Source organism: Aquarana catesbeiana, linkage group LG03, assembly GCF_042186555.1.
Source record: "Aquarana catesbeiana isolate 2022-GZ linkage group LG03, ASM4218655v1, whole genome shotgun sequence".
In the NCBI taxonomy this organism is placed as follows: domain Eukaryota; kingdom Metazoa; phylum Chordata; class Amphibia; order Anura; family Ranidae; genus Aquarana; species Aquarana catesbeiana.
In genome coordinates, this window is record NC_133326.1 from 525,494,444 (window position 1) to 525,521,026 (window position 26,583).

Genomic DNA, 26,583 nt, shown 5'->3' on the forward strand with positions numbered 1-26,583 from the left:
CATTTCCGCCGGTCATATAATGCCAGTGCTCGGCTGACGGACCTCCAAAAGGAGTTTAACCTGCCCAAGAACCGCCTAATCTGTGACATGCCCACCAGGTGGAACTCAACGTTGGCCATGCTGCAGCGGCTGCACACGCAGCAGAGGGCCATCAATGAGTACCTGTGCGACTATGGCACCAGGACAGGGTCAGGGGAGCTTGGTTTTTTTTCCCCACGCCAGTGGGCCATAATCAGGGATGCATGCACTGTCCTGTCACCATTCGAGGAGGCCACGAGGATGGTGAGCAGTGACAGTGCATGCATCAGTGACACTGTCCCCCTTGTCCACCTGTTGGAGCACACGCTGCGTGGAATAATGGACAGGGCACTGGAGGCAGAACAGAGGCAGGAAGAGGAGGACTTCCTTAGCTCTCAAGGCCCCCTTTATCCAGACAGTGTTCCTGCGTGCCCGCCGATCACACAGGAAGAGGACGAGGAGGAAGAGGAGGAGGAGGAAGATTGTGTCAGTATGGAGGTGGAGCCTGGCACTCAGCATCAGCAGCAGTCTTTAAGGGATCAGTCCCAAGAAACACATGGACTTGTACGTGGCTGGGAGGAGGTGGCTGCGGACCATGTCGTTCTTAGTGACCCAGAGGACTCCGGACCGAATGCCTCAGCAAACCTACGCTGCATGGCCTCCCTGATCCTGCAAAGCCTGCGTAAGGATCCTCGTATTCGTGGTATCAAGGAGAAGGACCAATACTGGCTGGCAACCCTCCTTGATCCACGTTACAAGGGTAAGGTTGCGGACCTTATCTTGCCATCGCAGAGGGAGCAGAGGATGAAACATCTTCGGGAGGCCTTGCAGAAAGGTCTGTGCAACGCGTTCCCAGAGACTGGGAGGTTACAAACTCCTGTTTCTGGACAACGTGTTGCTGAGGCTTCGGTCAGTCAAAGAAGGAGCGGTGGAGAAGGTGGCCGTCTGACCGATGCGTTCAGACAATTTTTTGGTCCGCAGCCCCAAGGTATGATCGGTTCCAGCAACCATCGCCAGCGTCTGTTTTACATGGTGCAGGAATACCTAGGGGCAAGATCAGACTTGGACACCTTTCCCACCGAAAATCCTCTGGGTTACTGGGTCTTGAGGATGGATCACTGGCCAGAGCTTGCACAGTATGCAATTGAGCTACTGGCCTGTCCTGCATCCAGCGTTCTTTCGGAACGCACATTCAGTGCTGCTGGAGGCGTGGTAACCGATCACAGGGTGCGTCTGTCCACCGACTCGGTCGATCGGCTGACCTTCATAAAAATGAATGAGTCTTGGATCACCACCAGCTACCAAGCACCTGATGCTGATGTAACCGAATAATTTTTTTTGAAATCTCAGATCCCTTCAAAGACTGCCTATGCTGATGCTGAGTGACTATCCCTGAGTAATTATCCTCTTCCTCCTCAATCATCACGCTGATAGCTTGTAAGAACATTTTTGGTTCTGGGCGCCACCACCAGTGCCTAAGGCACAATTTTTCAGCCCCTGTTTAACAGGGGCGTGTAATTACAATTTTTGATGTAATACTTTGCAGCAGGGCTCGTTCCTGCATTCCAACTAGAGTGTCTGTGAGGGGTTGCAGTGTTGTGGCACCAGCACCAGTGCCTAAGGCCCAATTTTTCTGCCCCTGTCTAACAGGGGCGTGTAATTACAATTTTTGATGCAATACTTTGCAGCAGGGCTCGTTCCTGCGTTCCAACTAGAGTGTCTGTGAGGGGTTGCAGTGTTGTGGCACCAGCACCAGTGCCTAAGGCCCAATTTTTCTGCCCCTGTCTAACAGGGGCGTGTAATTACAATTTTTGAAGCAATACTTTGCAGCAGGGCTCGTTCCTGCGTTCCAACTAGAGTGTCTGTGAGGGGTTGCAGTGTTGTGGCACCAGCACCAGTGCCTAAGGCCTAATTTTTCAGCTCCTGTTCAACAGGGGCATGTAATTACAATTCTTGATCTAATATTTCACAGCAGGGCCCTGTGAGGGCTTACAGTGTTGTGGCCACAGCAACACCTAAGGCCCAAATTTCTGCTGAGTATATAGGGCAGGACCCTACTTTCAAACATCTAACTTACAAACGACTCCTACTTGCAAACGGAAGGAGACAACAGGAAGTGAGATGAAATCTACCCCTAGGAAGGGAAATTCTTTCCTGTAAGAGTTAATATGGGAAAACAATTTCTCCTTTCCACTGATGCTTTCCAATCCTTGTTCCACAAAAAAACCCAAATTTTCAAAAAACATTTTTCATTGGGACAAAAAAGTGAGGTGAAATCTTCTGAAGAGGAGGAAAGACAGCAAAACAAATGTCACAGGGGTGATAACCCTTCCCTATGTTTTCCAAAAAGCTTAGAAAAGATTTTTTGGCTGGAGCTAAACACGTTAAAAATGTTCAAAATTACAAACAGATTCTACTTAACAACAAACCTGTATACTGCTGTTCAGAGTATATAGGGCCTGGTGGCCCCACACCTTTCCTTATTTTAATTTGGGTGCGGGGTTCCCCTTAATATCCATACAAGACCCAAAGGGCCAGGTAATGGACTGGGGGGTACCCATGCCGTTTGTCTCACTGATTTTCATCCATATTGCCATGACCCGACATGACATTAAACCCGCAAGCAGTTTTAAATGAGATTTTTTCCTTTAAAAATGACATTTGGTGCAGGGACTGTTCTAAACATGGGAAACACGCGTCACTTTACAGGCATACTATAGACACCCCCCAGGTACGATATTTAAAGGAATATTTCACTTTTTTTTTTTTACTTTAAGCATCATTAAAATCACTGCTCCCGAAAAAACGGCCGTTTTTAAAAGTTTTTTTTGCATTGATACATGTCCCCTGGGGTAGGACCCGGGTCCCCAAACCCTTTTTAGGACAATACCATGCAAATTAGCCTTTAAAATGAGCACTTTTGATTTCGAACGTTCGAGTCCCATAGACGTCAATGGGGTTCTAACGTTCGTGCGAACTTTCGGTCCGTTCGCGGGTTCTGGTGCGAACCGAACCGGGGGGTGTTCGGCTCATCCCTACTGAGGACCTTGCAGTCAATTCATCAGCATTACCCCTATACAATCCATACAAAGTACAAAATCAATATTCAATATGCTGAATCCAGGTTATTACGATCATCACAAAGAGACAAGCAGGAAAATGTACCTCAATAGTATTGAAGATTTTACTCAATAGTACTGTTTAACCTGGAGTCCTTTTGTCCCCTTTCAGGATGTTGTTAGAAATGAAATCTACAAAGAAATCCAAAATAGTACGGTATGATCAGAATGATCCCATTCCCTAAATATACATGTGAGTTCAAGTGAGAAAAAGATTCAAATTTCAACACTGTGCACACTTACCGTCTAACTTGTGACAAAAAACTATACCCGGTTGATATCTCTAAGTAACAAGCATCTCTCTTCATATCCTATTCAGTACATACAGCCAGAGAGTCTATAAGATATATAGTAGTAAACAGCCAGTAAGTTGGAATCAACTCCTCCAAACAGCATTGGTAATATCAATGTTAGCATAACCAAATGTATATTACAATCACCTAGATTAGCTCCCACCACACAGCACAGCACCGTCTACCAATCCTTTCCTCCACAGACTGGTCTAATATAGCCAGTGGTTGGCGCCAAAACGGCATCTTAATTACTATATGTGTCAGGTGAGAGAAGGAGAGGATGCTCTCAAGCCATGGGGCGTCTTCAATTAGTCTCCTTAGTAACAAAAAAATAACAAAGAAACACCACCCACGTTCCCGCGCATGTGCCGAACCGTACTCCCGGCCGAGAACAAACTGAAAGTACATGCATGCGCAGTAGAGCCGGTGTCTTGTCAAATACAGTCCCCTATCATATAGTGTCCGTCCTGTACTGCGCAGGCGCAGTACGGAGGACAAACGAGACGCCGAAAGTCTCCGAAGTTTAACAGCTGATCATCAGCTGTACACGGCGCCTGCGCTTTTATTCTCACCCTATGTCCAGGTTCATTCCCTACTATCCAAGTGGACATAGAGTGAGAATAAATAGTTGCCGAGCGCAGCGAGGCCGTGCCCGAAGCGTGGCGAGCGAAGCGAGCCCGCAAGGGGCCCTCTTACACAGCCATCGCTAACAAGTGCCCGAGCGCCGTGTACAGCTGATGGTCAGCTGATCAACTTCGGGCATTTTCGGCATCTCCTTCTGCTCCGTACTGCGCAAGCGCTGCGCCTGCACAGTACGGAGCGGACACTATCCGATAGGAGGACAGTATATGTCAGAACACCGGCACAAGTATCGTAATATCGGACAGCATAAACAAAGCTGTCCTACAAGGGCAAAATAGATGCAATCCTATAGAGCAAAAGCCATGTCCTCAGATCACCTGACCCTCATATTTCCGGCCATGGGCAATACATCCCAGATAACACTCTATTTCAATTAACATTGTAGTCTTTGCAATATAGATTTACCCAGTTAAATGGAATTTCCCAGGACTCCTACCACCTCAACCCCACCATTTTGGTCAGGCAAGGGGCCAGAAATCAGCCCTCAGTTGTGAGTAGCCCTCGATGCACTTTTTTTACCCAATTAGATTGTATGCTAAAATGAATTTGTTGCATTCCCACATAATTAAAATGCAAATAATGTTTATGTTCCTTTCTTTTTCTTTCTGAACAGGATCTCTGTTTTTAGTGAAGAATGCAAGGTCCTGAGGAAGCATAGATGTGAAATGCGTCAAACTCTTGACACTGTACTAACAGAGATCTATTACATAATAATGACCGATCGAATTGATTAGAGGTCAAATTGATTGGAGCCATACAATTCTGAATTGATTTTACCTGTAAAATATTTTTTAACTCATTTGTAATAAAGATATTTAGTACTATGTTTGTTTCAGTGTCCTTCACTGGTACCGTTAAAGTCAGTTACATCAGTCCTATCTTTTAAAATGCCTAGGAAGTTGTTCCTGTTGTGTCTGGGATAGGAGGTGAAGAGAAAACCTCCACAAGGGGCAGGGCTGCCGATAAAGGGGGTACCACTGGTCCCCTTTTTGACCAGCAGAGGGTTCAGGAAGCAGGGAGAATCAGATGCGGGCAGGGATCGGTCTGGTGGGTGAGCTATTACTAAAGCCGATCCCCTGTATGACTCTCTCTGTAGCATTTGAAAGCTGACTTCTCCTCCTCTCCCTCCAGTTGGCTTTTAGCTGCTATGTTTTTAGTGCAAATATTGTTTTGATATTTGGGGGGCTCTGTCAGGTAGGCTGTACGGGGCCCCATGATTTCTAACAGCAGACCTGACAAGGGGACACATACAGCAACAAATATACTGACATGGGATTTTCAGTACAGTGGAACCTCGGATTACGAGCATAATCCGTTCCAGGAGAATGCTCGTAATCCAAAGTACTCCAAAGCGAGTTTCCTCATTGAAGTCAATGGAAACGTAAATAATTTGTTCCGCATTTACTTCAATGGCATGCAATACCGCATGCAGCCAGAGGTGGGGGGGCGCCGGAGAGCCTCGGAAACGGCTGTAAAGGGCCGAGGACACCTCAGCTGACCTTGGCAAACCTCGGAAAGACTCCGTTCCCGAGGTTTGCCAAGGTCAACCGAGCTGTCCTCGTGCTTTTCCGTGCATTTCCGAACGGCGCCGCTCGGCTCCGCCGCTCCCCCACCTCAGGCCAAACACGGTACTGCACACGCTTTGGCCTGAATCGTGCTCGTTTTGCGAGACAATACTCGCAAACCGAGTTACGATTTTTAAAAATACAGTGCTTGTATTGCGAAACACTTGTTAACCATGTTACTCGCAATCCAAGGTTCCACTGTATACCTAAAGGCAAAGTTTTCTTTTTAGTCTTGGATAGAGTGGAGAGGGATTACATCACCTGCCAGATTTTTTTGTTCAATCTGAGTTTATTGAAAAATGTTTTCAAACAAAACAAAAATACAATATTAGTACAAAAAAATAACACAAAATAAAACAAATAAAAAAACAATAGAAGGCACCAAGACATACAGGTGCACATAATATACAAATAACCCATACCTGACATATCATGCACATGGTAGGGAACAATGATAATATGCAGAAGTGAGATCGAACAAGAGCATAACTGTAGAATGGGACAGACTGCCAAACAGCACTAATTGGGAGGCTTGCCAGGGGTGTGAGCAAGCTACAGCCACACAGCACTGTTGGAACCATGATCCATATGTAATCAGTCCCTAATATCAAACAAATGAGTCATAGGCGGGGGGGGGGGGGAACACAGGAGGAAAAAGAATAGTAGCAAACAGAGCAAGTGAAGAAGGAAGCGAGAGGAAAACTAGTATAGTCAGAGATGGACAACCAGAAGAAACGTCATATGACATCAAGCTAGGGACAGGGCCTACCCCTGTCCCGCAAACATGTCTTGTAGCTCGGATGACTCCCTGAGCATATTCCAAGAGAGTCATGTTTCCCATTGTTCATATGTATCCAGTTCGCATGCCAGAAGGGACTCCATCCCCCCAATGTGATCCATCTCTGGAACCCACTCAAAGAAGGAACTTTGGTTGTCTGCTAATGGTGTGGAGTAATTGTTCTTGCTGCCATCAAACAATAAAAATAACATATTGTGCTATCTCAAACACAGTGTACAAATGAATTATAATAAAAATTCAGATATATCTGCAAATAATTAATGTGATATAAAAATATATTATACATGTGCAGTGTCCTCTGCCAGGCAATATCCTATAGGCTTACCATATAGCCATGACCTTCTGGTGACAGAAAGGTCAAAACGCACATCTACCCCATAGGAATCTTTTCAAACGGGATCCTTGGAACATTAGATATACTCCACATTGGAAAACTCCACATGTGTATACCAGTAAAACTTTCTTTTTATCAAGAAACTAAGAACGTTTTACTGGTATACACTATGTGGGGTTTTCCATTTATATTTTTGACATGACAACACATGTATTAATTATGGCAGACTCTCTGGGGATAGTCGTCATGAGGAGTGGAGTATATCTAATATTTCAAAGATCCTGTTTGGAAAGATTACTATGAGCCCTTTGGGGTAGCGTTTTGACCTTTCTGTCACCAGAAGGTCATGACTGTCTGGTAAGCCTATAGGATATTACCTGGTGGAGGACCTTTCAACTTTCCTTTGAGACACCTTTATCTCTTAACCGTTTATGTGCATGGATGTGATCACTTTCATCACAATTTTTGCTGGATATTAATATTTATTTCACTTTTGGACTTTGCACATGTATAATATATTATCATTTATATATCACATCAATTGTTTGCAGATATATCAAAATTTTGAATATAATTAACTTGTTCACAGTATTTTTATATTTTGTATGTATTTTGCAACAATATCTAAGGAGGCCTTTTTTAACACGTTTCAAAGAGCGTGATAGCAGAGAGCAGAGTGACTTGTGGAGTGGAACAGTTGCCCCTGCAACGATGATGTAAAGCCATAGGATAAGATCCCAAAAATCGTGGATAGGGGGCATTCCTGACAGAAATGTAATAGGAAGCACCTGGCGGAATGGAATCGCCAGCATAGGTCCAAAATGGATGGATAAATCTGAAGGAACAGTGTCGGATATCAGTAACGTGAGATAAGTTTGAAATTTGTCTCTTGGGCCTTAATCGCCAGAGACAAATGGTGAGTAAGAGCTTCTCCTAGTCCTCTGCTGTGAGTTAAACGTTGAGGTTGGACGTCCACCTAAATAAGAAGGGACTTGTAAACCACTGAGAGGACATGTTTAGGTGGAGACTAAAATATGGAAGCCCATTGCTTGGAATGAGAATGATGGAATCAGTTCACCAACCTGGTGAGGACTGCTGCAGCATGGTAATGGTATGAAGGTGCACATGCTCCTCCCCTTCATTAGGGAGGGACAGGATCTTTCTGTGCCATGCCAGGTTTTTATTGCTGACTGTGCCCTTGTTAGGGAGATCTATTTGTCCTGTTTACCATTATCACCAAGGGTGAATGTGAAAGAAAATCCCAATATTGGGTTATTACCAAAACAGGAATAGAGGGGAAATATTCCAATGAGAATCCTAGTTCTGTTTCTGACCCTGGTTACAACAAAGGTTGCCTTCACTTTGGAGGGATTTCCTCTCACTTCCTGTTTTGGCTATGAGACAGAAAGTGAAGGGAAATCCCCCCAAGTGACATGGATGTACCAGGGGTTATAATTCTCCCTTAGTCTATCCAAATAAAAAAATCTACTTTAACCCTTCTCTGTTCTATCTGAAACTCAAAAAACACACTTAGACATACACAGACCGTAAGTGGTAGTGCCTGCCTTCACAGTCACCACCTGATTAGTCTCAGTGTTGTAATATGGAGGGGGAAGGAGACATTTTTAAGGCTAGTTTTAGGCTGGATTTCCACTGTAAAGCAGAATGTCACTGACAATCAAAAGTTCTGCTCTTCCTCCTCCTCTCTCCCTCCTCTGCCAATAATGGAAACATTTTTCTTGGGGGGAGAGCGGGTACCTAGTTTTGACAGGTATTTGCTCCCACTTCCGATGGAAGTTTAGTAACCCACATCCCTGCATACAATCTCCTGGGACACGCCACAGGTTCCAGGTGGATGTGGGACTATTCACAAAGCACAGCGTGGCTCACCGATGCGCAGTGGGGAGCCAGCTGTGAAGCTGCAAGAAGCCACAGCCAGCTTCCCCCAGTCATCATGGCGCTGTCGGAGACAAAACTGGAGAAGAACCAGCCTGGGTGAGGACAGAGCTAGATCCTTGGACTGGTAAATGTCTGTTTATTAAAAGTCAGCGGCTGCAGTATTTGTAGCTGCTTACTTGTAATTTTTTTCTTTTAAATGACTGAAGATCCTCTTTATGTGTACGCTATGTGCCTCAGAAAGTGTGCTGGATTTCTCCATCTTTACAAACCCTTACAAATCCTTTGACAGGTAAAATCATTCACAGGTGTATTTTTGCAGGTTGCCTGAAGTCCAGACAAATACAGTCCATAATACATTACATTCCTGCATGATAAACATTGGGGAATTTTAAATACTTACAACCCCAGGAGAAAATAACTTTTCAGGCTATAATTTTGCTTTGAAAATGCTAAATATTTCTGTCTCTCTTGCCTACATGCTGTTTAAAATGCAGAAAGCAATATGCTCGGATGCCAAGCGGAAAATTCTTTATCTTCTTCTAAAATATTCCTGTTGTGAGCTAGTAAAGATCTGAGGCCGCAATTCTGTTTTTAAAATGTATCAACTGTAATAGTGTTTTTAATGAGGATATTAAAGAGGACCTGTACTGTGAAAGCCTGGCCAGAAAGTCAAATACTGTATAGGGCAAAGGACCAGTCACCAGTATTACCTGTATGTTCCCTGCAGTTGGTCTTTCCTCCATACCTAATTTACCATGCCTTTCTTTGCACTGTGTTTCTGTGTGAAGAAGACAACTATCTTTGCTTCCTTGTATCAGGGCTGCCCCCCGATGACAGGTTATCTGATGACTGGTGGGAAAATATTCAAGAAGCAGCAGTTGAGAGGTGGAGGAAGCACAGATCCACAGAATGAATAAAGCAGACGCAGGGAGATCCTTGCACTGCAAAGCTTCAGGTACAGCTTCCTCTCTGGCAAGGAGAACAGTAGATAGCAGAGTGACATCATCAAGTTGCATTTCAAAAAGGGACTTGTTACCCTATATACAGTGCATCTGGAAAGTATTCACAGCGCCTCACTTTTTCCACATTTTGTTATTTTACAGCCTTATTCCAAAATTGATTAAATTCATTATTTTCCTCAAAATTCTACAACAATACCCCATATTGAAACTGTAAAAGAAGTTTGGTTGAAATCTTTGCAAATTTATCAAAAATAATTTTTTTTTAAAAATCGCATGTACAGTGGATATAAAAAGGCTACACACCCCTGTTAAAATGTCAGGTTTCTGTGATGTAAAAAAATGAGACAATGATAAATAATTTCAGAACTTTTTCCACCATTAATGTGATCTATAAACTGTACAACTCAACTGAAAAACAAACTGAAATCTTTTAGATGGAGGGAAGTAAAAATAATAAAAAAAATAATAATATGGTTGCATAAGTGTGCACACTGTATGCCCTGTACACACGACCGTTTTTGCCGTCGGAATAAACTCTGAAGGTTTTTCCAACGGAGTTCCGACAGAATTCCGCTCAAGCTGTCTTGCATACACACAGTCACACCCAATTCCGACTATCCAGAACGCTGTGACGTACAACACGTATGACGGGACTAGAAGATGGAAGTTGAATAGCCAGTAGCCAATAGCTTCCGTCTCGTACTTGCTTCAGAGCATGCGTCGTTTTTGGTGCGTCGGAACAGCATACAGACAAGCGTTTTTTTCCGATAGTAATTTGTTCCGTCAGAAAAATATAGAACATGTTCTCTATCTAAGTCCGTCTGAATTTTCGACAGAAAAAGTCAGATGGGGCATACACACGGTCGGAATATACGATGAAAAGCTCCCATCGGACTCTTTCTGTTGGAAATTCCGCTCGTGTGTACGCGGCATTACACTAATACTTTGTTGAAGCACATTTTGATTTTATTACAGCACTCAGTCTTTTTGAGTATAAGTCTATCAGCATGGCACATCTTGACTTGGCAATATTTGCCCACTCTTCTTTGCAAAAGACTCAAAATTTGATTGTTAGGGCATCTTCTGTGCACAGCCCTCTTCAGATCACCCCACAGACTTTCAATTGAATTCAGGTCTGGGCTCTGGCTGGGCCATTCCAAAACTTGAATCTTCTTCTGGTGAGGCCATTCCTTTGTTGATTTGGATGTATGCTTTGGGCCGTTGTCATGCTGAAAGATGTAGTTCCTCTTCATGTTCAGCTTTCTAGCAGAAGCCTGAAGGTTTTGTGCCAATATTGACTGGTATTTGGAACTGTTCATAATTCCCTCTACTTTGACTAAGGCCCCTATTCCAGCTGAAGAAAAACAGCCCCAACGCATGATGCTGCCACCACCATGCTTCATTGTGGGAATGGTGTTCTTTTGGTGATGTGCAGTGTTGTTTTTGCACCAAACATATCTTTTGGAATTATGGCCAAAAAGTTCAACCCTGGTTTCATCAGACCATAACGCATTTTTCAACATGCTTTTTGGACACTTGAGATGTGTTTTTGAAAAATTTAGCCGGCCTTGGATGTTTTTCTTTGGAAAAAAAAGGCTTCCGTCTTGCCTCTCAACCCCATAGCCCAGACTTATAAAGAATACGGGAGATTGTTGTCACATGTACCACACAGCCAATGCTTACCAGATATTTCTGCAGCTCCTTTAGCCTGAGTTCACACCTATGCGAACACAGACGTGGCATGTGATTCGCACCCATACTGTGGTGCCGATCGCATGCGATGTGTATGCAATGCAGGTTCAGCCATACAGTTGTATGACTGAACTCGCATTGGATTTGCAGGGACTTTTTTTCCCGCACTGGAATCGGTGAGAACACCCATGCGATCTGATTCCTGTGCGAGTTCACAGTTCGCAATGCGATCTGTGAACCGATCTGGGGGTGTCATTAACATTGTATTGACACCCGCAGTGGTTTGCAGAGGGCAGTGTGAACTGCCTGCGGAAGAGAGATGCGATGCTGTAATCGGGCTGGCTCCCGCATCGCATATGTGTAAACCTAGGCTTAGTGTTGCTGTAGACCTCTTGGCATCCTCCCTAACCAGTTTTCTTCTGGTCTTTTCATCAATTTTGGAGGAACGTCCAGTTCTTGGTAATGTCACTGTTGTGCCATATTTTCTCCACTTGATGATGACTGTCTTCACTGTGTTCCATGGTATATCTAATGCCTTGAAAATTCTTTTGTACCCTTCTCCTTACTGATTACTTTTAACAATGAGATCCCTCTGATGCTTTGTCTCTGTGGACCATGGCCTTTGCTGTAGGATGCGTCTAAGAAAATGTCAGGAAAGACCTACTAGAATAGCTAAACTTTATTTGGGGTTGATCAGAGGCACTTTAAAGGATGGCAGGTGTGTACTGACTCCTTTTTACCATGAGTTTGAATGTGATTGCTTAATTCTGAACACAGCTACATCCCCAGTTATAAGAGGGTGTGCACACTTATGCAACCACATCTTTGCAAATTTATTAACAATAAAATTTTTAAAAAAAGCGATTTGGGAGAAGGGCCTTAGTTAGGGAGGTGACCAAGAACCCAATGGACACTGTGTTTATTTTTACTTCCCCCCCTAGAAGATTTCAGTTTGTTTTTCAATTGAGTTGTACAGTTTATAGGTCACATTAAAGGTGGAAAAAGTTCTGAAATGATTTATCTTTGTCTCATTTTTTTTACATCACAGAAACCTGACATTTATAGACTTTTTATATCCACTGTACATAAGTATTCACAGCCTTTGCGCAATACTTTGTGGACGCACCTTTGGCACCAATTACAGCCTCAAGTCTTTTTGAGTATGATGCTAAAAGCTTGGCACACCTACCCTGTTTCCCCAAAAATAAGACCTAGCCACTCTACCATACAGGCCTGGTTGGTGGAGTGCTGCAGAGATGGTTGTTCTTCTAGAAGGTTTTCTTCTCTCCACAGAGAAAGGCTGGAGCTCTGTCACAGTGTCCATTGGGTTCTTGGTCACCTCCCTAACTAAGGCCCTTCTCCCAAATCGCTTTTTTAAAAAATTTTATTGTTAATAAATTTGCAAAGATTTCAAATAAACTTCTTTCACGTTGTCATTATGAGGTATTGGCAGAATTTTAAGGAAAATAATGGATAGAAACGCAGTCCGGATGCGTTCCAGGTGCTTTTCTGCATGTGCGTTTTTGATGCGTTCCAGTGCGTTTTTGATGCATTTTTGATGCAGTCCAGTGCTTTTTTTCCCCCTTCTTTTTTCTTAAGGCCAGTTCACACCACATGCAGTCCAGTGCGTTTTTTTTCTGCATCAAAAACGCATGGAAAGTAGGTTATATGGTTTTCAATGGCATAGTTCACACCAGTGCTTGCAGTTCCAGTGTGTTCCAGTTCCAGAAAAAAAGTAGAACATGCTGCATTTTTTCTGTACTGGACTGTACTGGAACGCTGTAAAACGTATCAAAAACGCACCGGAACGCACCTAAATGCACCAAAAACTCACTGAAACACACTTGCCCTTATTTAAGAGTGCGTTTTTTATGCATTTTACAGCGTTTCAGTACAGTCCAGTGCAGAAAAAATGCAGCATGTTGTACTTTTTTTTCTGGAACTGGAAGCACTGGTGTGAACTATGCCATTGAAAACCATATAACCTACTTTCTATTTTTGATGCAGAAAAAAATGCACTGGACTGCATGTAGTTTGAACTGGCCCTTAATCCATTTTGGAATAAGGCTGTAACATACTTTCCGGATGCACTGTATGCATCCTATCCACTTACAGAAAAGACATGCCCTCTGCAGGCTGATTTTAACTCCGATGAGTTGTAAAATCTCCGCCTGAAGACAGATGTACCGTATATACTCGAGTATAAGCTGACCCGAATATAAGCCAAGGCACCTAATTTTACCACAAAAAACTGGGAGAACTTATTGACTCGAGTATAAGCCTAGGGTGAGAAATGCGCAGCTACTGTAAGTGGAAAAGAGGGTCAACAATGCCCATTTGCAGCCTCACTGTGCCCATTTGCAGCCATAGGTCCCCCGAACTTCAAACTCGGTAGTTAAGGGTTCCTAGATGCCCCCTAGCTGCAGCCAAAATTTGGGGTCTCTGGACCCAAAGGGTCCCGAAATGACATTGCTGCAGATGGACAACAGTTGACCAACTTTGGGGCCCCGTATCTCGGGGCCACTTGGTGCTAGGAACCCCAAATTTGGTGTACAAACCTAGTGGAACTAGCACTACAACATATCCAAAGCTGGGGTTCCTAGCACTAAGTGGTCCTGAGATACGGGGCCCCAAATTTGGTTCAGAAAATGTCAACACTTTAATGCAGCAGAGAATGACATTTTCCGAACCGACTTTGGGGCCCCATATCTCGGGGCCACTTGGTGCTAGGAACCCCAGTGCTAGTTGTTGTAGTGCTAGTTCCACTTGGTTTGCACACCAAATTTGGGGTTCCTAACACCAAGTGGCCCCAAAGTCGGTTTGGAAAATGTCATTCTCTGCTGCAGAAAAGTGCTTGACTCGAGTATAAGCCGAGGGGGGGCATTTTCTGCACAAAAAAATGTGCTGAAAAACTCGGCTTATACTTGAGTTTATACGGTAGGTTAATTACACCAGCGTAGGGAAAAAATTTTTATTAAAGAATAAGTAAACTAAAGACTGCTTTTCGATATTTTTCTGGATTTATTTCCTAAATTAGAGCTTCATCTAAACCTTTTCCAGCGTGGATAGAGTGGTGACGGGTTGAATAGAAGGAAGATCAGGTTGCATAGACTATTCTGTTCCACTTTCATGTATTTTTTGTGTCTTGTATTAAACTGCATGAGGTTATCATTTTTCTGTAGATGCTGACATCTAGTGGCGGTTTTGGGCCACGTCAACTTGTTTACCCATGTAATTGTGGTATCTTCCTTTCTCCCTCCCTCCTGTTTAGTGCTAGTTAGTTTAGTCCTTGCTAGACCCTCCCCACTTCCTCCATGTTCCCCTCAGTCAGTGTTAGTACTTTACAGACAGAGAAAGGGCTTAGGAACGTTATTGGCTTTTTACACCTCAAAAGACTGGAAAAACATCCTCTTTACAGCAATTAGCTGAAGTAAAATTGTGTTGGGATTCAACTTCTGCATCTTACTGAAGAGCTAAGCTGCCTGTGGATGGCGCCAATTCAGCAGCTGGCCATACTGTCTGAACAGACTGAGTTAAAAGAGGTATGTCAATGCATAAAATGACATTTGAAATAGAACACATACTGCTTGCTGAATGGTTTAGGCCTGGTTCACACTAGTGCGATTTCAGATGCGACTTGAGTCACACAAAATCGCATGATGATGGAAATCGCATTTGTTTTAAAAGGTGCCCACTCACATCGGTGGGACACCATGTGGTTCCTGGACCTGGTGCAATTTACTATGCAATTTGGCCCCATAGAACATGCAAACCACATCCAAAATGCATCCAAAATCACACTATACAATGGCACTGCAAATCATGTCAAAATCGCATCACAGTAGTGTGAACCAAGCCTTAGAATATTGGCACACCCCCTTGCTCTTTCCTGGCAGAGATGGGACATCTAGATTAGTATGTGCTGGGCGTTCATTCAGCAGAATGAATGTCATAACATTTACCAAAAATCAATCTACTGATCTTTTAAAGACAATCTGTCTTTTTGTAGCAAACAAAATGCGAGAGTGTAAATGCCCAGCGGCAATCCCATCAGAGGCTTCTCAGTCAGGTATTCTGTTTGATAATAGATTATTTTGAAACTCACCCAAAAGAAGAAGTTGAAGAGGAATAAGAGATATTTTAGGCAGATTGATCCCCTCTCATCTTTCTCCTCATCCTGTTCATGTCCCATTGCTGCAAAATCTAAAAATAAACAGTTTATAGTTTACTAACTGCTCCATTGAATTTATAGGCATCTGGTAAATAACTTATTGATTTCCTTCTTTCACAGATCTGTAAATATCTATGCAGGACAAAAATCATTTCTCATAACTAACAGCGAACAATGGGAGGACATATAAAAAGTTAGGAGCTAGCAAACATAAAAATGATGGAGACAATAGCCAATCAGAAACCAGGATATACATTTCTACTGAAATAGATTATAGATAAGAATAATTTGGTTTCCTTTTCTATATGTTTTCTATGTGAGCTACATTGTTGATCTATCATTTATTTATGTTTTTCTTAATTCTTTATGTAGCACTAACCCCCGAAGGAGCTGCTGATTTATATCAGGCTGTTACCGTCACCTCTTTACCTGTAGTTTCACCAATAACAGAACTTAGAGTTCATGTTGAGCTTTGTATCTGACAATGTAGGCACCAGTCACTTTAGTACTTTTCAATGCTTTAATAGGAAGTAACTTGAAGAAGTAGCAGGAAAGAGGTAGAAGAAGAGTTGCAGGGAAGTTCAAATACCTTTTTCTTTAGGACACTGAGGACTTTAAATCTCGGAGACGAATATACCTTCAGTCCAAGATTAAATTTTTGCCTGCCCGGATAGATCTCTCTCACTGACCTGGCAGCCGGAGCGTAGCACGAACAAAAAGTCTCTGCCACAGACTTGAGAAGAACAATTTTACTGTACGATCCTCTACCACAGGATGTAGTACCGTAGTAGTTTTAGATGAACTGCAAGCCAGTACCAGAACCTTTAAGCCGACCCGGCAGTACTTGTGCGATAGGTTAGGTTAAGATGCATCCTCCAATTGAGTCACCAGGCCCCTCTTGAGACACCAGCATTCCGCACAGTCCTCTCCAAAGACGGGTCCTCCCCTGGGTCTTCTCAATTGTCTGGCTTCATGACTTCTTCCCACAGGACAGACAGCACAGGACCATCCCCGCAACAGTAGGCCCCAGACAGGCTTCTGGGCCTACCTGCACGGCTGAAGCAACGCAGCCCTCCGGCGTGGAGGGCCACAAAGTAGAACTCCCCGTCACATACCTTTAGGCCAGGAGGGCCAGCAGGTGAAAGAGAAAGAAAAATGGCGTCTGCCCTTTAAGTACTCTCTCCCAGAATGCATAGCAGTGGACCACCTCTGCCGAGTTACCTCTGGGAAAGAAGTGCACCCAATATACTTCAGCTTGTTGCTTTCCAACACCGACCTATGGTGACGACACCTACAGGCGACAGTGTGGAACTGCAGGCAACACAGCCCGTTCTGGAACAGAGGCTAATTTAGCCATAAATTAACTCTGAACTATGTACAGAACAGATAACCCACTAAATTTACAAATAAGTGCCTGATCGAAAATTTGTCAGCGCTACATTTATTTAAAGTCTTACCAAAGTACAAGATACAATAGAGGACAATGCAGAAACACGAAGTCCGTGTGGAGACCCCAACATAATATAGACGCATAACAAAAACAACATACTTTATATATTTATATAGTCCCAAAATACCAACCAAGCCACTCTCTTCGGTCCTCCCAAGACCTCCTGCTCTCTAGCTCCCTTGTCACCTCCTCCCATGCTCGCCTCCAGGATTTCTCCAGAGCCTTCCTTTCTCTCCCATCCTTTGGAACTCCCTACCCCAATCTGTCCAACTGTCCCCTAATCTATCCATCTTTAGACAATCTCTGAAAACCCTTCTCTTTAAAGAAGCCTATCCTGCTTCTAACTAATACACTATTTTACTTCCTCCATCAGCTCATCCCCCACAGCTATTACCTTTTGTATCAATTGACCCTACATTTTTAGATTGCAAGCTCTAAAGAGCAGGGCCCTCTGATTCCTCTTGTACCAAATTGTAACGTAATTGTAATGTCTGCCTGTTGGCACTATATAAATCCTGTATAATAATAATAATAACAATAATATGTAAATGTAAAATAATATTCATACATGGTCACAGATATATCATAGTAAGAAGAACCATGTAGGGTCAACCTGACTCAAGAGATCCCCATACAACAGGAGGGTACATCTCTCACTTTACTGAATTCTTCAGTTCTGAATTTCCACTGGTCGGGATATTACCAAAGAGGGGGTTGGAGAGTAGAGGGGAGGGGGGGGGGGGTTGTCTGGGTAGTGAAAAAGGAGATGATGGGGGGAAAGGTAGGTATGCAGTCAAAGGCTTGGTCCCAGTGTCTTCATAGGGCGGCCATCAAGGGCACAAAATTCTTCAATTTTATGTAACTAGACACTTAGGGGGGAACTATAGTTCTTCCAGATGAAAGGGTTGCAGGCTTTGGCAACATTAAATAAGTGAATCATAAGTGATCCATATAGCATCCTCTGGCATCGAGCCTCCTTCCAGCCCTTGCAAGCCCAGGGGTACACAGCAAGGTCTGTTTGCCACCAAGCATCCACAGGTAGTTCCTCAGTGAGGGAGACAAGACCAGGACTTCAGGATGGTGCCCTGCAGCAATAATCCATTAGCAATCTCCTCCAGGCCCTCAGCCTAGCACCTGCGTAGGACCAGGCTGCAACTTCTTGTCTTAGTAGCTATCTCCCAGGAACAGCAGCTCCAGGGGAACTGGAAGCCTCCCTGGAGAGGAAAGAACACACTGGAAAGGCCCCAAACATTTATTGCCACCTTCTGGACGCCTCCTTCCAGGGACTAACTGGAGCATGATAAATATTCATGCCAGTCATTTGAGTCTCTCTGCCCTATATTCTGGAAGCTTCTTACAGAGGTAGGTGGGAGAAATCAAACACCCAGCCTGGAAACCCTGACCAGACAAGAACAATCAATTGCTGCTCCACTGATTGTAGTGAAGCCAAAAAACTAAATTTAGCCTAGCAGCCTAAGAGAAGAGAACCTTAAAAAAAATTATATTTTACATTTATGTTTGGCCATATGTAATTATTTGTCCACCAAGTCATGTGATCCCCATGGAAGTGCTGACATGGTGATCACATGACTTGGTTGCTAACTAGAAATGTAAAATTTCCAGGAAATTTTGAAGCCATGAAAAAAAAAAAAAATTCTTCCATTTTTTCTGGGAAAACTGAACTTTTGGAAAACTTACAAAAAACAGAAAAAAATCAGTGTGGAGTAGTTTTACACATTTTTACAATTTTTTACACTGGGAAGGTGAAATGTAATTTATATTATAAGTCTCAGAAACATTTCAACCAATATAAAGCTGCCCTCCAAAAATACAATTCCTGCCTCCTCACCGCCAAGCAGACCTATTGTATCACTCTCATTAACAACTTATTATCCCGGCTCCATCAACTCTTCTCTACCTTTTAAAGTGGATGTAAACCAGAATTTTTTTTTTTTTTAATGTCATAATGTAGAGTATAAGATTTCCTATCATTTGAGCCCAGTCTTGCCACAAAGAGTTAAAGTGGTGTTCCGGCCGAAATTATACTTTTTTTTAAATTAAAAATACACCTATAATACACAAGCTTAATGTATTCTAGTAAAGTTAGTCTGTAAACTAAGGTCTGTTTTGTTAGTTTATAGCAGTAGTTTGTTATTTTATAAACTTACAGCAGGCCGTGGCCATCTTAAGTCTGGGCATCTGAAGCCAGACTGTATTTCTTCCTGGATCTCATCCTTGCAGATCTTGCACATGCTCAGTGCAGCACAAGCAGTATAATAGGTTTCAGGTCAGGTTTCCATAGCAACGGCAGTGTCAGAGGAAGTTGCCGCCGCTTCCCAGAAGGCATTGCAAACAGGAAATGATGCGATGGGCCGCGGCCAGGGAGGAGGAAGTGAAAAATGAATACGGCAGATATACTGTACAGTAAGTGCTGAGAATTTTTTTTTAAATATCCAATTCGTTTACAGTGCACAGTTTAGTGAGGGATGCTGAAGAGTTGTAAAAGTGGGTGGAACTCCACTTTAATCCAGCTCTGAGCAATCCTCTTTTATTGTTCAGTGAGATAAATCTTGACAAACAGAAAAACTTTGCCAAATCCTCCCCCTTGCTGTGAGTGCACTAGCCTAAGACATGCATTATTTTTTAATTCCCACCACCACCCCTTTCTTCAGCAGCTCTGCAAGGATTGGCTGTTCCACACCTCAGCATGATTTGGCATGCTGAAGTCATGTGGTTACTTTCCTGTCTTTTCACTGGATGTTGGAGATCATAGCAGAAGTTCAGTGTAAGAAATACACAGGAGAAAATGCATATTGACAAGGGGAGTGTAGAGGTGGGCGGGGAGTATACTGACATCACGACTCCACCCACCGAGTTCCAGACAACAGTCCCACCCACAGAATCTGCAGTTTTTCGGGTCTCATAACAGACAGAGGGGAGACATTTGACAGGTAAAGATACATGCAGGAGGCATGTATATCCTTATAGATAACCCCTATGGCAGTAGTTTAGAAAGGATGACATTGGGTTTACATCCACTTTAACTCTCCACTTTGTCCTCCACTGCCTCCACCCACTAACTCACTCACTGACCCGGAGGTCGCCAATCACTTCAAAAATAAGATTGCTACAATTCGTGAGGATATCTCCGCTGAACAGATAGTTTCCCCACTTAATACTCCATGTCCACAGGTTCAGTCATTACTTCCCTCATTCAACCCTGCCACTATAGATGAGGTTACTAAACTTTTTTCCAATGTCCACCTAACCACCTTTCCCCTGGACCCTGTTCCCTCACATATGCTACGGTCATCCTCTGGCTCTATCCTTCACTCTCTAACTCACGTCTTCAATCTCTCCCTCTCTTCTGGCATATTCCCCAACTTTCTAAAACATGCACTAGTCACCTCCATACATAAAAAGCCCTCATTGGACCACACCAATCTTAACAACCTGTGCCCCATCTCTTTGCTCCCTTTTTTGTCTCCTGGACCTCCCTACTACCTTAGCCACAGTGGACAACCTCCCCTTCCTCAAAAAACTCAACGCCTTTGGTCTCCTCACACATCACTATTTTACAGATATACTGTATCAGCCTGGATGTCTCACCACTTTCTCAAACACAATCTATCTGAAACCGAACTCAATATTTCCTCCCCCACATGCCTCTTCACCTGATTTCTCTGATAAGATCGATGGCACAACTATCAACCCGTCCCCACATGCCTATGTTCTAGGTGTAATCCTGGACTCTAAACTATCCTTTCAAACCCACATCCAATCCCTGTCCAAAGCTTGCCATCTCAACCTATGCAGCATCTCCAAAATGCACCCCTTCCTAACCAATGCACCCCTTCCTAACCAATGACACCACTAAGCTTCTAATTCACTCCCTGGTCATCTCTTGCCTCAACTACTGCAACTCCCTCCGCATTGGATTATCTTTACATAAGCTATCCCCCTTAAATCCTTCATGAATACTGCTGCCAGCCTCATCCACCTTACCAAACCGTTCAGTGTCTGCTACTTCTCTCTGTCAATCCCTCCACTGGCTTTCGCTCACCCAACTAATTAAAGTTAAAATACTAAAAACAACTTCTAAAGCCATGCATAACTCGCCCCCCAGCTTTTTCATTAACCTAGTTCCACAATATCAACCAAGTCATTCTTTGTTCCTCCCAAGACCTCCTGCTCTCTAGCTCCCAATCTGTCTGACAATCTCCTACTCTGTTTGCTTTTAGATGATCCCTGCATACTTGATTTGTTGTAGCCGTATTAGTGCAATTGTGACAGAGAAAATTGAGTACTGTCCGTGATACTTTTTTTATTTGCACTAACATACAATTTTTCAGGACAAGCTTTCGGGGTATGTCCCCTTCTTCAAGGTCCAAGCAGTACTGATTCACAATCGGTAACAACAGATGATCCCTGAAAACCCTCCTCTTCAGAGAAGTCTATTCTGCCCCCCCACCTAATAACTGTACTTTTATTTTCTTCATCAGCTCATCCCCCACAGCTATTACCTATTACAGCTATTATCACAACAGATGATCCCTGAAAACCCTCCTCTTCAGAGAAGTCTATTCTGCCCCCCCACCTAATAACTGTACTTTTATTTTCTTCATCAGCTCATGCCCCACAGCTATTACCTTTTGTATCACTTGATCTTTCCTTTTGAATTGTAAGCTCTAATGAGCAGGGCCCTCTGATTCCTCCAGTATTGAATTGTATTGTAACTGTACCCTCTGCCCTTATGTTTTAAAACACTGTGCAAACTGTTGGTGCTATATAAATCCTGTGTAATATATAATTCACTCCACATATCTGGCCTTTATGGAAGAGTGGCAAGAAGAAAGCCATTGTTCAAAAGAAAGTCATAAAAAGTCCCGTTTGCAGAATAAATATAAAAGCTTAACCTGTATTGAGTTCATAAATAACAAATATTTGTAATTTTTAAATTACGCCTTTTTGCAAAATGGTGAAAACTGAGAGTACGCAAAAATGTAAATAACCACATTTCTTTAAAAATCTGAAGGTTTTCATTGTTCCCTTACAGCTTTCAGAGTTTGTTAAAGACCCCCCAAATCATATATTTTCTGAATGCATAGGACCAGTAGAATAACAAGAAGGTACTACTGATTTTTAAGGCCCCATTATATTTGCGCAAATGTTTATCAAACAATATATTTGCGAAAAATTCTCTAAAATCATTTTTAGCAGATATAAACATAGCAAATTTTACAAAATTCCTGCTAAATTCCTACTAAATATAAAAGCTTAACCTGTATTAAGTTAAAAAAATAACATATTTGTAATTTTTAAATTTTGCCTTTTTGCAAAATGGTGAAAACTAAACATACGCAAAAATGTAAATAACCACATTTCTCAAAAAATCTGAAGGTTTTTATTGTTGCCTTACATCTTTCAGAGTTTGTTAATGGACCCCCCCCCAACCATATATTTTCTGAAAGCATAGAATCAGTAGAATAAAAAGAAGATGCTACTGATTTTTAAGGTCTCACGATATTTGCGCAAATGTTTATCAAACAATATATTTGCAAAAAAATTTCTAAAATAATTTTTAGCAGATATAATCATAAAAACAAATCCTACTAAATATAAAAGCTTAACCTGTATAGAGTTAATAAATAACAAATTTGTAAATTTTAAATTGCGCCTTTTTGAGAAATAGTGAAAAAGTTTCTTTAAAAATCTGGAGGTTTTCCTTTTTCACTTACAGTTTTCAGCATTTGTAAAAGACCCCCCCAAACCATACATTTTCTGAAAGCACATGGCCAGTAGAATAAAAAGAAGCTGCTACAGATTTTTTAGGCACCGTGATCAGTACTAGGGGGGAAGAAGAGAGGTGAAGGGGATAGGAAAAGAAAGTGGGGGGAGTAGTTCTAGGTGAAAGTTAGCGGCGGGAGATGGAGTGGCAGGGGACAAGGAAGCGGAGGCATTGGTGGGGGGGAGCGGTTATATTTGAGGTTAATAACTCTGATCAGTGGGTTGTAATCTGCTGATCAGAGTTATAGCTTTGTTCAGAAGAGTCTGCTGAACAATTCTGATATAAGCTTATAGTCAGTGAAGTGACCATAAGCTTATAGGAGAGGGAGAAATTAGGTCTGTACGCATATGACCTGGCCACCTGCAGGCACTTCTGTAGCTGTAGGTCCATATGATGTACGGACCTGGCAGTGAAAGGGTTGATGTAGTGCACATTAAAGTATGACACAAAGTGTTTTAACATACCTGATGTAACACAACATACAGGAAGTGAAACGTGTGAATCCATTTTTAGATTAGAATTATATGTATCTCAGAAAGTGTCCCAACTGTATATTCTGCTTAGAGTGTACTACACTCCCATGAAATGCCATAAAATGGGTAGGCTTATTATGTGGTAAATGTAGACGGACGCCTGGGAACCTCATTTATCTCCTCTGGCGTTGCCCAAATCTTCATCAATACTGGAGCGGTGTTCTCTCCACGTTCAACAGAGTTTTTCAAACAAATTGTCAGGTCACCTTGAGGCTAGGTGACAGATGCAAACCGTTGGGATCAGGAGTGCACCGCAGGGTAGTGGACCCTACGGCTGACTGCTGTGGATGGGAGTCAGGGTGGTAAGGAAGGCAGGGCTGCTGGAACACCAACACGGATCGCACCAGGGTTAGAGCGTAAGATTCCCTGGGGCGTGGATTCTAAGAGCCAGCAGGTGGACTGGGCCCCAGGGTCCCCCAGCAGATGCAATGACACTTTGCTACAATGTAAAGTAGTGAGTGTACAGCTTGTATAACTGTAAATTTGCTGTCCCCTCAAAATAACTCAACACATAGCCAGTAATCTCAAAATCGCTGGCAACAAAAGTGAGTACACCCCTAAGTGAAAATGTCCAAATTGGGCCCAATTAGCAATTTACCCTCCCCAGCGTCAAGTGACTTGTTAGTGTTAAAAGGTTTCAGGTGTGAATGGGGAGCAGGTGTGTTAAATTTGGTGTTATCGCTCTCACTCTCTCATACTGGTCACTGGAAGTTCAACATGGCACCTCATGACAAAGAACTCTCTGAGGATCTAAAAAAAGAATTGTTGCTCTACATAAAGATGGCCTAGGCTATAGGAAGATTGCCAAGACCCTGAAACTGAGCTGCAGCACAGTGGCCAAGACCATACAGCAGTTTAACAGGACAGGTCACACCACGATCGACCAAAGAAGTTGAGTGCACCTGCTCAGCGTCATATCCAGAGGTTTTCTTTGGCAAATGAGTGCTGCCTACATTGCTGCAAAGGTTGAAGTGGGGGGGGGTCAGCCTATCAATGCTCGGACCATATGCCGCACACTGCATCAAATTGGTCTGCATGGCTGTTGTCCCAGAAGGAAGCCTCTTCTAAAGATGATACACAAGAAAGCCCGCAAACAGTTAGCTGAAGACAAGCAGACTAAGGACATGGATTACTGGAATGTCCTGTGGTCTGATGAGACTAAGATAAAACTTATTTGGTTCAGATGGTGTCAAGCGTGTGTGGCGGTAACCAGGGGAGGCGTACAAAGATAAGTTTGTCTTGCCTACAGTCAAGCATGGTGGTGGGAGTGTCATGGTCTAGGGCTGCATGAGTGCTACCGGCTCTGGGGAGCTACAGTTCATTGAAAGAACTATGAAATACACCTACAAGAAGACCACTGCCTTGCTAAAGAAGCTAAGGGTAAAGGCGATGCACTGGCCAAGCATTTCTCCAGACCTAAACCCTATTAAGCATCTGTGGCACAACCTCAAACTGAAGGTGGAGGAGCGCATGGTCTCTAACATCCACCAGCTCCGTGATGTCCTCATGGAGGAGTGGAAGAGGACTCCAGTGTCAACCTGTGAAGCTCTGGTGAACGCCATGCCCAAGTGGGTTAAGGCTATGCTGGAAAATAATGGTGGCCACACAAAATATTGACACTTTGGGTCCAATTTGGACGTTTTCACTTAGGGGTGTACTCACTTTGGTTGACAGCAGTTTAAACATTAATGGCTGTGTGCTGAGTTATTTTAAAGGGACAGAACATTTACACAAGCTGTACACTCACTACGTTACATTGTAGCAAAGTGTCATTTCTTCAGTGTTGTCACATGAAAAGATATAATAAAATATTTACAAAAATGTGAGGGGTGTACTCACTTTTGTGAGATACTGTGTATAGATAGATAGATATATACTCTGCATTCAGTGTAGACTATATAAGTGCAGGCAGTGTATGTGTGTATGTATATGTATGTATGTGTGTGTGTGTGTGTGTGTGTGTGTATGTATGTATATATATATATATATACACACACATACACTGCCTGCACGTATATAGTCTACACTGAATGCAGAATATATATCTATCTATCTATCTATACACAGTATCTCACAAAAGTGAGTACACCCCTTACATGTTTGTAAATATTTTATTATATCTTTTCATGTGACAACGCTGAAGAAATTACACACTGCTATAATGTGAAGTAGTGAGTGTACAGCATGTATAACTGTAAATTTGCTGTCCCCTCAAAATAACTCAACACACAGCCATTAATGTCTAAACCGCTGGCAACAAAAGTGAGTACACCCCTAAGTGAAAATGTCCAAATTGAGCCCAATTAGCCAGTGTCATGTGACTTGTTAGTGTTACAAGGTTTCACATGTGAATGGGGAGTAGGTGTGTTAAGTTTGATGTTATCGCTCTCACTCTCTCATACTGGTCACTGGAAGTTCAACATGGCACCTCATGGCAAAGAACTCTCTGAGGATCTGGAAAAAGAATTGTTGCTCTACATAAGGTGGCCTAGGCTATAAGAAGATTGCCAATACCCTGAAACTGAGCTGCAGCACAGTGGCCAAGACTATACAGCGGTTTAACAGGACAGGTTCCACTCAGAACAGGCCTTGCCATGTTTGACCAAAGAAGTTGAGTGCACGTGCTCAGCGTCATATCCAGAGGTTTTCTGCAGAGGTTGAAGGGGTGGGGGGTCAGCCTGTCAGTGCTCAGACCATACGCCGCACGCTGCATCAAATTGGTCTGCATGGTTGTCATCCCAGAAAGAAAGCCTCTTCTAAAAATGATGAACAAGAAAGCCCGCAAACAGTTTGCTGAAGACTGGATTACTGGAACTGTGGTCTGATGAGACCAAGATAAACTTATTTGATTCAGATGGTATCAAGTGTGTGTGGCGGCAACCAGGTGAGGAGTACAAAGACAAGTGTTTCTTGCCTACAGTCAAGCATGGTGGTGGGTGTGTCATGGTCTGGGGAGCTACAGTTCATTGAGGGAACCATGAATGCCAATATGTACTGTGACATACTGAAGAAGAGCATAATCCCCCTCCCTTTGGAGACTGGGCCGCAGGGCAGTATTCCAACATAACGACCCCAAGCACCCCTCTAAGACGACCACTGCCTTGCTAAACAAGCTGAGGGTAAAGGTGATGGACTGGCCAAGCATGTCTCCAGACCTAAACCCTATTGAGCATCTGTGGGGCATCCTCAAACGGAAGGTGGAGGAGCGCAAGGCCTCTAACATCCACCAGCTCAGTGATGTCGTCATGGAGCAGTGGTAGAGGACTCCAGTGGCAACCTGTGAAACTCTGGTGAACTCCATGCCCAAGAGGGTTAAGG

At 43.1% G+C, this 26,583-nt stretch overlaps 1 protein-coding gene across 1 annotated transcript in view; it reads right to left on the reverse strand.

Annotated features, from left to right (window-relative positions):
- LOC141132629 (tetraspanin-11-like) overlaps positions 1–26,583 on the reverse strand; it is a 192,039-nt gene that overhangs the window by 119,259 nt on the left and 46,197 nt on the right. The window contains exon 2 of the mRNA XM_073621238.1: positions 15,429–15,526. Within this exon, the coding sequence (XP_073477339.1) occupies positions 15,429–15,515 (87 nt within the window). The 5' untranslated portion in view covers positions 15,516–15,526. The remainder of the gene's footprint in view (positions 1–15,428; positions 15,527–26,583) is intronic.